Source organism: Palaemon carinicauda, chromosome 25, assembly GCF_036898095.1.
Source record: "Palaemon carinicauda isolate YSFRI2023 chromosome 25, ASM3689809v2, whole genome shotgun sequence".
NCBI classification, from domain to species: Eukaryota; Metazoa; Arthropoda; class Malacostraca; order Decapoda; family Palaemonidae; genus Palaemon; species Palaemon carinicauda.
Window position 1 is genome coordinate 56546707 of NC_090749.1, and position 10841 is coordinate 56557547.

The 10841-nt window shown below is 37.3% G+C and overlaps 1 protein-coding gene across 1 annotated transcript in view; it reads right to left on the reverse strand.

Annotated features, from left to right (window-relative positions):
* Nucleotides 1-4105, reverse strand: part of LOC137619042 (uncharacterized) — a 9093-nt gene extending 4988 nt beyond the window's left edge. The window contains exons 1-4 of the mRNA XM_068349239.1: nucleotides 4102-4105; nucleotides 3375-3490; nucleotides 2810-3011; nucleotides 2195-2464 (exon numbers count right to left, since the gene is read on the reverse strand). Of these exons, the coding sequence (XP_068205340.1) occupies nucleotides 2195-2464; nucleotides 2810-3011; nucleotides 3375-3490; nucleotides 4102-4105 (592 nt within the window). The remainder of the gene's footprint in view (nucleotides 1-2194; nucleotides 2465-2809; nucleotides 3012-3374; nucleotides 3491-4101) is intronic.
* Nucleotides 4106-10841: the final 6736 nt, after the last annotated feature.

Below are 10841 nucleotides of genomic sequence, written 5' to 3' on the forward strand. Positions count from 1 at the left end.
TGTGCTTTACTTCCACATTTTTCTCTCTACATCTTTCATACTTCTCTACACTATAACTCGGCAGCCATTCCTCAAAACCCCTCTTTTTCTCTTCCACTTTTACCCTCACTCCTTCATTCCACCATTCACTGTCCTTCCTCATGCTGCCTCCAACAAACTTCTTGCCACACATATCACTTGCAATCCCAGCCAAATTTTATTTCACTAACTTCCAATCCTCCTCTAAATTACCAGTTTCTCTTACTTTCACTTCGTCATATGCAATTTTCAACCTTTCTTGATATTTACTTTTTACCCCCGGTTTTATTACCTCTTCAACCCTCACTAGCTCCCTTTCACATCCACCGACTCTATTCCCCCACTCTTTTGCTACAGCTAATTTTCATTCCACCAAAAAATGATCAGACATACCGTTAGCCATACCCTTAAACACGTGCACGTCTTTCAATCTTTCAAACATTCTTTTAGTTATCAACACACAATCCATTAACGCCATTTCTACCACCCCTCCATTTGCCACTCTTACCCATGTATACTTGTTTTTATCTTTCTTTTTGAAAAAGCCAGAACTTATCACCATCTCTTGCTCAACACACATCTACCAGTCTCTTACCACTCTCATTTTCACCTGGTACGCCATACTTCCCAATGACACCTTCTACCTCTCCAGCGCCCACTCTAGCATTTAAGTCACCCTTGACAACAACATAATTCCTTCCATCCAGTTAATTCATTCCAGAACTCATTCCGCTCTTCTTCACTTTTCTCACAGCCTGGCCCATACGTACTGACAAAAGCCCAACATTCTCTACCCACCCTAACCCTTACCCACATTAACCTAGATGATATCTCCTTCTAGTCCACTACTTATCTGTCATCCATTTACTCAGCAATAAAACCACACCTTCTCTTGCTCTTCCCCTTTCAATCACAGACACTCTACCAGACATTTCACCAAACATCACTTCAGCTTTCCCTTTTATCTTTGTCTCACACAAAGCCAATATATCCATCCTTCTATTCCTAAACATTCTTCCAATCTCACATCTTTTACTCTCTATCGCACTACATCCACGTACATTCAAACATCCCAAAAGTAAAGTGTGGGCAGCGGTCACTCTCCCCCTAAGCTCCACATCTTTGATGTCTCACGGGATAAAAATACAGGGGGGTTGGTTCCCAGCCCCCTCGTCCCGTCCCTTTTAGTTGCCTCTTATGACACGCAGGGATACGTTGGTGCTATTCTATTTTTTTTCTTTTTCAGCAATTTCATCAAGTGAAAACATTTATGGTCCAGTGCAAGCAAAGGTGAGCGATTGTCTGGGAGCAAACATAGCCCAACAACTCATGAGCCAAGTGCCATACCACTCAGCCATTGAACCAAATGTCAGTTCCCTATCTCAGAGGGACAGTCAGGTCGTGTTGCAGTGGAATCTATCAGATCTGAGAGGGGATTGATCACAGGAACTGACCAGTGGCAGGTCACCAGTAAGGATAGGGAGATTTTCTTTTGATTTTCACTAAGTAATATTGGCATGAGGTTGCTACGCCCATACATTTCTCTGTCCTGTTTTAACCAAGAAACGCCAAATAACTAATGATTATTATCAGTAGCTAAGCTACAACCCTAGTTGGGATAGCAGGATGCAAAGCTCAGTGGCTCAAACAAGGAAAATAGACCAGCGAAGAAAGGAAATGAGGAAACAGACAGAATAGTGTACCTGAGTGTGCCCTCAAGCATGAGAAGTCTAATCCAAGACAGTGGAAGACCAAGTAATAGAAGCTATGTCACTACCCAAGACTAAGGAACAATGGTTTGATTTTGGAGTGACTTTCTCCTACAAGTGCTACTTATGAGCAATTACAGTGCAGTAGTTGACCCCTTGGGTGAAGAATTTTACGGTTATGTTAGTGTTTTCAGGTGTGTGAGGAAAGAGGAGAATGCTACAGATTAGACAAGAGTATTTGGTGTCTGTGTGGGTAAAGGAAAAATGATCCGTAAGCTTAGGGATCCAATACTATGTAGACAGTCAAACGACCTAATAACTCTCCATCGGTAGTATCCATGGGTGGCCAACCTACTACTCAATTTACTGCTTACGTCAACCAAGGCACACAGAGATTCAACAGCACATACCCAGTGCATATTCCTTGTTCTCTAGTATAATTGAACATATAAATGAATAAACCTAACCTCTGGAAGGGTGCCTGGTACAAGGCTGGTACATCGTTCCGTGGGGAAGCTCAAGGAGCGAGTCGTGCGACGCATGGTGGAACTGCTGCGATTTCCCAGGAGAGTTGTTCTGCAAGCGGCGGGCGCGGCAGAACACAATGGCTGCCATGACCCCAGCCAGGCCTATGGCCACAGCTGCGGCACTGCCTACGATGGCGTTGACAGGCAATCCACTTCCTTCTTCTACATCTCCGTCAGGTTGGAGAATGTCGCTGCTGGGTTCGTTGTTTACTGTTGATAACAATAATAACTATTTCTATAGATGGAACAAAATGAATAAACGTAATGCTATCAGCAATATGGGTTTCCTTCATAGATGACTCAAAATTATAATTATTATAAACTACATTACCATTAATTGTATCATTTAGTACGGTTAGCATGTGACACAATAGTAAATTCTTGAAATAAAAACGGAAAATAATCTTTAAAAACCAGTGCATTATAAGTAACTTTCATCAAGCTGAAAAATTATAGGGAACTTTAAAATCAGACTACTGAAGTAGTCTTTGGATGATGATGTTTAAACATATCCATAAACTTTGCATCTAGGTTACCCTTTTAAATGAAACTTACAATTTATTGAGACCCTCTCAGGGGCGACTTCCTCCGCCTTTGGTGTGGGCGTTCTCAAAAGCAAGGTGGTCTCTTTTCCACGCCCTTTTTGGTGGCTGGCGTACATGGCCAGGACGTAATCTCTCCCAGGGGAAAGGGTGCTCAAATTGAAGCGAGGCTTCGAGCTGGTCTTCGTCAGGATAACGGTGTTGCCTTCACGCACCTGAAGAAGAAGAAGAAGAAGGTTATGGTGCATATAATCTATGTCTGTTTGTTTTAACCTCAAATTTCACCAGTAGTATTCCATTAACACCATTGCTAGTTTTATATTTATCATCTGCCTTCCTCTTCTATTAATATTATTTTTACAGCTACTACACTTTAATACCATCCACCATCTTCTATCGATTAATAATAGTATTTTCTACTACACCTATTCTTTGGCTATTAATGTCCATGCCAGCATGAATCACGAGTCTACAATCATAAATTGAAAGGGTGCTTAGCAAATCTCCCACTATGGACAGTAATCATGAAATTTGCTTATCTACTTCCTCACTTGTAATGAGCTTATTTGAAATAATACCTCGATATGATACGTGGGAGTCAGTTTCTCTGAGGATGATCCGGCTGAGCAAGTCACTGCGGCAGAATCGGTGGTCACTTCGTGGTAGGCACATCCCACCAGCTGACTTGGAGGCTCTGTAGTAAGGGAATAATATATAAATAAAAATATACATACACACACATATATGTATACAGTTTATATATATATATATATATATATATATATATATATATATATATATATATATATATATATATATATATATATATATATATATATTTATAATTCTAATTAATAAGAAAGGCAATAGAAATAAAAATGGAAGTGGGAGAAATGAGGATGTTGAGATTTATGATTGTAGTCACGAGAAAGACAGGATCAGAAATTATCTTATAACAGGAACGGTCAAAGCCGTGGAAGCATCGAAGCAAATACTGTGGCCTGGACATGTTATGAGAATTGATGAGGACCATGTTTGTAAAAGGATCACGAATAATGAGATGAATGGAATTAGAGGATGGCGAAAGTGCAAATGGAAAAGCAAATGATATATGTGTTAGAAAGGATGAGATATGTGGGACAGAAGTAGATGGAGAGCGCTGATACAAAGCATCGACTGAACACAGAGGAAACGGTCCTAATAACGTATTTTTCCCAATGGATACTTTTAACCATCCCATTTTCAAGGAATATTAAACTTTTACAATTATCTTGGAAAGTTTCTAAGGGATGGTTTAAACTTTACCCATGACAAGGAATATTGCAAACCTGCTTCTTTTCTAAGGATGTTTTGAATCATATATTTGTAATCTGTTTTCAAGGGATGTGTTCAAAATTTTTTATATGAAATAACTGATGAAGTTTAGTTATACTATCCCAGGCAAATAAAAACTTAAGAGAACATCTTTCGCTAAAATCTTCCCATGTTTAAGGAATCCTTGTTTGATCACACCGAGAACAAGAAAGAATTCTCAACTCAAGTAATAAAGACAAACACTTGTGAAATAACCATTAAAAAACAGAGAAATTATACCAGCAACAATACCTCATGCATAAAACGGTACAATCAGACATCAAGTCACATGGAATCTAGTTATTTCCCACTCAGGCAGTTATGGGACATAACTGTTTCCATAACAGCCAAACTAAGGAGCAAATAAGAGTTGCCATAACCGGAAATAAAAAAAATATTTCACGCTTTATGTGCATCGCCAAGGATGAATCAAGCAGATACTTCGCTTATGCCTCGAACAACGACGCCAAGGTTTTCTTTCTTTATGAATGGGCTTTATGGAGTATGAAAGTTTTACGACTTTTCCTCCCGAGTTACGAAACAATAGGCATTTTCCGTTCAAAATTATTGCTCATTTTGGCTTTACGAATTAAAATGTTATGATCAGTTTCCCTTCGATGATAGGATCTTTAGGTGGAAGAAATGGGAATTATGATTTGATAACGACCTCAATTCTAAGTACAAAACATCTGAATTCGACAGGTATAAGTACAGCAGAATCGTCATTGACTTTTATTTTTCTTCGTGGCCAAGTGGTTTAGTCACTGTCTCTACAAGTTTGTCGGACCAAGGATCGATTCCCGGCCGGTCACAAGCTCTTGTCTTTGTGTGATTTCGCCTGGGGCTTTGATCCCGAGGTCGTTAAGAGAATACAGACATTAATGTAGCAAAATATATATATGGCTTATTTGAATATGAAAAAAACACGTCTAAATGTGCAAAAAATATCATTAATCGAATGCCAAGTAACAAACTACCAATTAGCTACAATAGTGAGGATGGGATAATTTCAATTCTAAATACAAAACACCTGCATTCGACAGGTATAAGTACAGCAAAATTGTCATTGACTTTTATTTTTCTTCGTGGCCAAGTGGTTTAGTCACTGTCTCTACAAGTTTGTCGGACCAGGGATCGATTCCCGGCCGGTCACAAGCTCTTGTCTTTGTGTGATTTCGCCTGGGGCTTTGATCCCGAGGTCGTTAAGAGAATACAGACATTAATGTAACAAAATATATATAAGGCTTATTTGAATATGAAAAAAACACGTCTAAATCTGCAAAAAATATCATTAATCGAATGCCAAGTAACAAACTACCAATTAGCTACAATAGTGAGGATGGGATAATTTCAATTCTAAATACAAAACACCTGAATTCGACAGGTATAAGTACAGCAGAATCGTCACTGACTTTTATCTTTCTTCGTGGCCAAGTGGTTTAGTCACTGTCTCTACAAGTTTGCCGGACCCAGGCTCGATTCCGGCCGGTCACAAGCTCTTGTCTTTGTGTGATTTCGCCTGGGGCTTTGATCCCGAGGTCGTTAAGAGAATACAGATATTAATGTAGCAAAATATATATATGGCTTATTTGAATATGAAAAAAACACGTCTAAATGTGCAAAAAATATCATTAATCGAATGCCAAGTAACAAACTACCAATTAGCTACAATAGTGAGGATGGGATAATTTCAATTCTAAATACAAAACACCTGAATTCGACAGGTATAAGTACAGCAAAATTGTCATTGACTTTTATTTTTCTTCGTGGCCAAGTGGTTTAGTCACTGTCTCTACAAGTTTGTCGGACCAGGGATCGATTCCCGGCCGGTCACAAGGTCTTGTCTTTGTGTGATTTCGCCTGGGGCTTTGATCCCGAGGTCGTTAAGAGAATACAGACATTAATATAGCAAAATATATATATGGCTTATTTGAATATGAAAAAAACACGTCTAAATGTGCAAAAAATATCATTAATCGAATGCCAAGTAACAAACTACCAATTAGCTACAATAGTGAGGATGGGATAATTTCAATTCTAAATACAAAACACCTGAATTCGACAGGTATAAGTACAGCAAAATTGTCATTGACTTTTATTTTTCTTCGTGGCCAAGTGGTTTAGTCACTGTCTCTACAAGTTTGCCGGCCCCGGGATCGATTCCCGGCCGGTCACAAGCTCTTGTCTTTGTGTGATTTCGCCTGGGGCTTTGATCCCGAGGTCGTTAAGAGAATACAGACATTAATGTAGCAAAATATATATATGGCTTATTTGAATATGAAAAAAACACGTCTAAATGTGCAAAAAATATCATTAATCGAATGCCAAGTAACAAACTACCAATTAGCTACAATAGTGAGGATGGGATAATTTCAATTCTAAATACAAAACACCTGAATTCGACAGGTATAAGTACAGCAAAATTGTCATTGACTTTTATTTTTCTTCGTGGCCAAGTGGTTTAGTCACTGTCTCTACAAGTTTGTCGGACCAGGGATCGATTCCCGGCCGGTCACAAGCTCTTGTCTTTGTGTGATTTCGCCTGGGGCTTTGATCCCGAGGTCGTTAAGAGAATACAGACATTAATGTAGCAAAATATATATATGGCTTATTTGAATATGAAAAAAACACGTCTAAATGTGCAAAAAATATCATTAATCGAATGCCAAGTAACAAACTACCAATTAGCTACAATAGTGAGGATGGGATAATTTCAATTCTAAATACAAAACACCTGAATTCGACAGGTATAAGTACAGCAGAATCGTCACTGACTTTTATCTTTCTTCGTGGCCAAGTGGTTTAGTCACTGTCTCTACAAGTTTGCCGGACCCGGGCTCGATACCGGCCGGTCACAAGCTCTTGTCTTTGTGTGATTTCGCCTGGGGCTTTGATCCCGAGGTCGTTAAGAGAATACATATATTAATGTAGCAAAATATATATAAGGCTTATTTGAATATGAAAAAAACACGTCTAAATGTGCAAAAAATATCATTAATCGAATGCCCAGTAACAAACTACCAATTAGCTACAATAGTGAGGATGGAATAATTTCAATTCTAAATACAAAACACCTGAATTCGACAGGTATAAGTACAGCAAAATTGTCATTGACTTTTATTTTTCTTCGTGGCCAAGTGGTTTAGTCACTGTCTCTACAAGTTTGCCGGCCCCGGGATCGATTCCCGGCCGGTCACAAGCTCTTGTCTTTGTGTGATTTTGCCTGGGGCTTTGATCCCGAGGTCGTTAAGAGAATACAGACATTAATGTAGCAAAATATATATATGGCTTATTTGAATATGAAAAAAACACGTCTAAATCTGCAAAAAATATCATTAATCGAATGCCAAGTAACAAACTACCAATTAGCTACAATAGTGAGGATGGGATAATTTCAATTCTAAATACAAAACACCTGAATTCGACAGGTATAAGTACAGCAAAATTGTCATTGACTTTTATTTTTCTTCGTGGCCAAGTGGTTTAGTCACTGTCTCTACAAGTTTGTCGGACCAGGGATCGATTCCCGGCCGGTCACAAACTCTTGTCTTTGTGTGATTTCGCCTGGGGCTTTGATCTCGAGGTCGTTAAGAGAATACAGACATTAATGTAGCAAAGACATATAAGGCTTATTTGAATATATATATATATATATATATATATATATATATATATATATATATATATATATATATATATATATATATATATCGCTGAAACATCATAGATATTTGTACATTAATCGGGGAGCCAAGCTTACGTTAAAGGACTCTGTAACTAAAAATGACACTTCATAAGCTATAACATCTCTCAGAGAGAGAGAGAGAGAGAGAGAGAGAGAGAGAGAGAGAGAGAGAGAGAGAGAGAAAGAGAGAGAGAGAGAATAACAAGATTACTACCCTCTGAAATAGAGATTCACTTCCCGTAGAGTGATCATCATAAACTGATTAATACAGCATTAACTCGCCCTGATCAGCCGTATAGGAAACACTAGTTCTTTTTTCTTCCTTTATTGTCATTGATGGAAATCTTTAGATGGTTTTCAGATTTCAATAACTGATTTTGGCCTTAAGATGTAGCAGCTCCCTATAAAAGTCATTATTGGAACGAAATTGAATCATTGAGCAAATATTACACCTTCAGATATCTCACACAGGTTTAATTTGAGCTGTGACGAGGCAGAGATAGATAAGGGATATCTAAAGAATTATCACAGAGGATGTCTTCATTCAATAATGAAAGACAGAATTAGGGGCAAAGCCGTGAGAATATCAAAATAAGTTAATATTAATTACATTAGTGAACGTCAAATTAAGTAGGGTTTTTGGAATATAAAAATATCGGATAGAAATTAGGAGGGAATATTCATAGGCTGGATGCACGATAACTGAATACTTTAATACTTCGACTGAATACTGATTATTATACAAGGGTTTACACTTTGTGAAAGATGGCAACAGAAAAAAAAAGAATAGATAATTTGCGTGTCAATGAGAAGATATCGAGGAAAAATCATTTGTTAATATTTTAACAAGGGAAGATGGAAAGATCAAATGAAGACAGTTGGAAGCAATAAAAGAGTAAAAGAGATAATAATAATTAAAACAGACAAAGACAAATGAGAAGGAATGGACTTGATAATGTAGAAAAAAATACAATGGAGAGATTGCTGAAAGTTTACGAGTGGAGAGTACTTTTGAAAGTAGTACAGGAACATCTGTGTGTGACCAGCGAAGAAAGTACCAATAAAGACTCTTCAGGAAAAGGGAAACATTGGAGGGTGTGAGAAGGACTTGGGAGGGATTGAGGAGGGCGTGAGAGGGATTGAGGAGGGCGTGGGAGGGAGTGAGGATGGCCTGAGAGGGAGTGAGGATGGCCAGGGAGGGAGTGAGAAAGGCTTAGGAGGTAGTGAGAAGGGCTTGTGAGAGGGAGTGAGGAGGGCCTGAGACGGAGTGAGGAGGGCCTGAGAGGGAGTGAGGAGGGCCTGAGAAGGACCTGTTAGGGGAAAAAGATCAAGAGGGAGGCAGGTAATTAGATGGCGAGATAAGGTGAAGGATGATATGGAGAGAAGAGGTTTGGTGGAAGAGAATGGCTTTACTAGAAAGCATCAGGCCACCGACCCCTTAACGTAGGGAAAACGCTGGGAAAGAAGAGTGAGGGAATCATTGGAAAATAAACATGACCAAAGGAATGAATGTGTGCGATAGCTAATAAAGAAGAAAGCAACTGTCTTTGTAATAAAGAAAATAGTATAAGAAGCAAAAGAGACAAGAATATAATGTTATAATAATGAATGGCTAAAATAAACGAGAACAAAAATACAATAAATCTTTGCAATAAGAAAGGAATGAAAATAATCGAAAAAGAAAGCAAAGAAGAATGAATAAATATTATACAAACATATAGCAAACGTGAAAATAAAAAAAAAGACAGTTAGGAATAGGGAAAAACGGATAGAATATGGAAACAAATTGCCCGAGCTACATGATAACAGGAGCGTATGAACATAGCAATTAAAGAAATACTGAGAAATAAAAATAAAACGATTGGAGAAACCAATAATTACCGCAAGTAAAATTATGGACTTTATTACAATAGAGGCAAAGACAGCCAAATGATCTGATGCTCCAAAACCTGAGATTCACAACGAACTGAGGAACACTGAAGCGAGTTTAGAAATATTACTAAAATGAATTAGCGGCAGAAGAAAAACTTATAAGTCTTTTTATAGTCTATATATGAATTCTCTGTTTAAATGTTGTTAATGTATTTTAAGAATATTTTATTGTAATTTTTCATTACTTCTTATATCGTGTATTTCCTGGTTTCCTTTCCTCACTAGACTATTTTTCCATGTTGAAACTCTCGGGCTTATAGCCTATTACTTTTCCAACAAGGGTTGTAGCTTGGATAATAATAATAATAATATTATTAATAATAATCATCATCATCATCATCATCATCATCATCATCACCTAAAACAAGAAAATATTGGAAATAAAAAAAAAATATGGAAAAAGCTCTAAGTATAATAAATAATAATAATGATAGCAAAAGAGGAAATTAAAAATAAACATGAAAAAAAAATGATGAACATAAAGTAGGATTCACAAGAGAAGACAAAATAAAACATTTATTATACAATATTATGTCAAAAAAAGCTAGATTAATGAAAATATAATACAAAAGTAACTGCCATAGCCTTCAATAAAATTGTGAACTTACTAAAAAGGGATACATTGATTGAAGTTATGAAAAATAAAATAAAAAATAGAGTTCTCAGAAAATCATAAATGTTATCTCGCATAAACCAGCGCGAAAAAATAAATCTTGATTTAGGGGAGGGTCTGCGAGAAATGGAATTTGCCAGTGGAGTAAGACAAGAAGCACAGGATGAACATCACTGTGTAAGCTGGTCCCATGAAGGGCATTGAAAAGGGTAGAAGAGAAAGGGAGAATTAAAAAAAAGAATTAGCATTGACATAGCCATTGTGCTTTTGGTAGAGAGGGAACTATAGAATATGCGAAATATAATATTTAGCTCTTAAAGGAAACTAGGGACAAAGTGGGCATTAGAAATATACTAAGAAAAGAGGAACATTAAGATATATAATAGGGAAAGATATTCTTGTCGTATAGAAGGCAATAGAGTATTACAAAATATATTCTATTTTGGCATTGAACTGGATTGT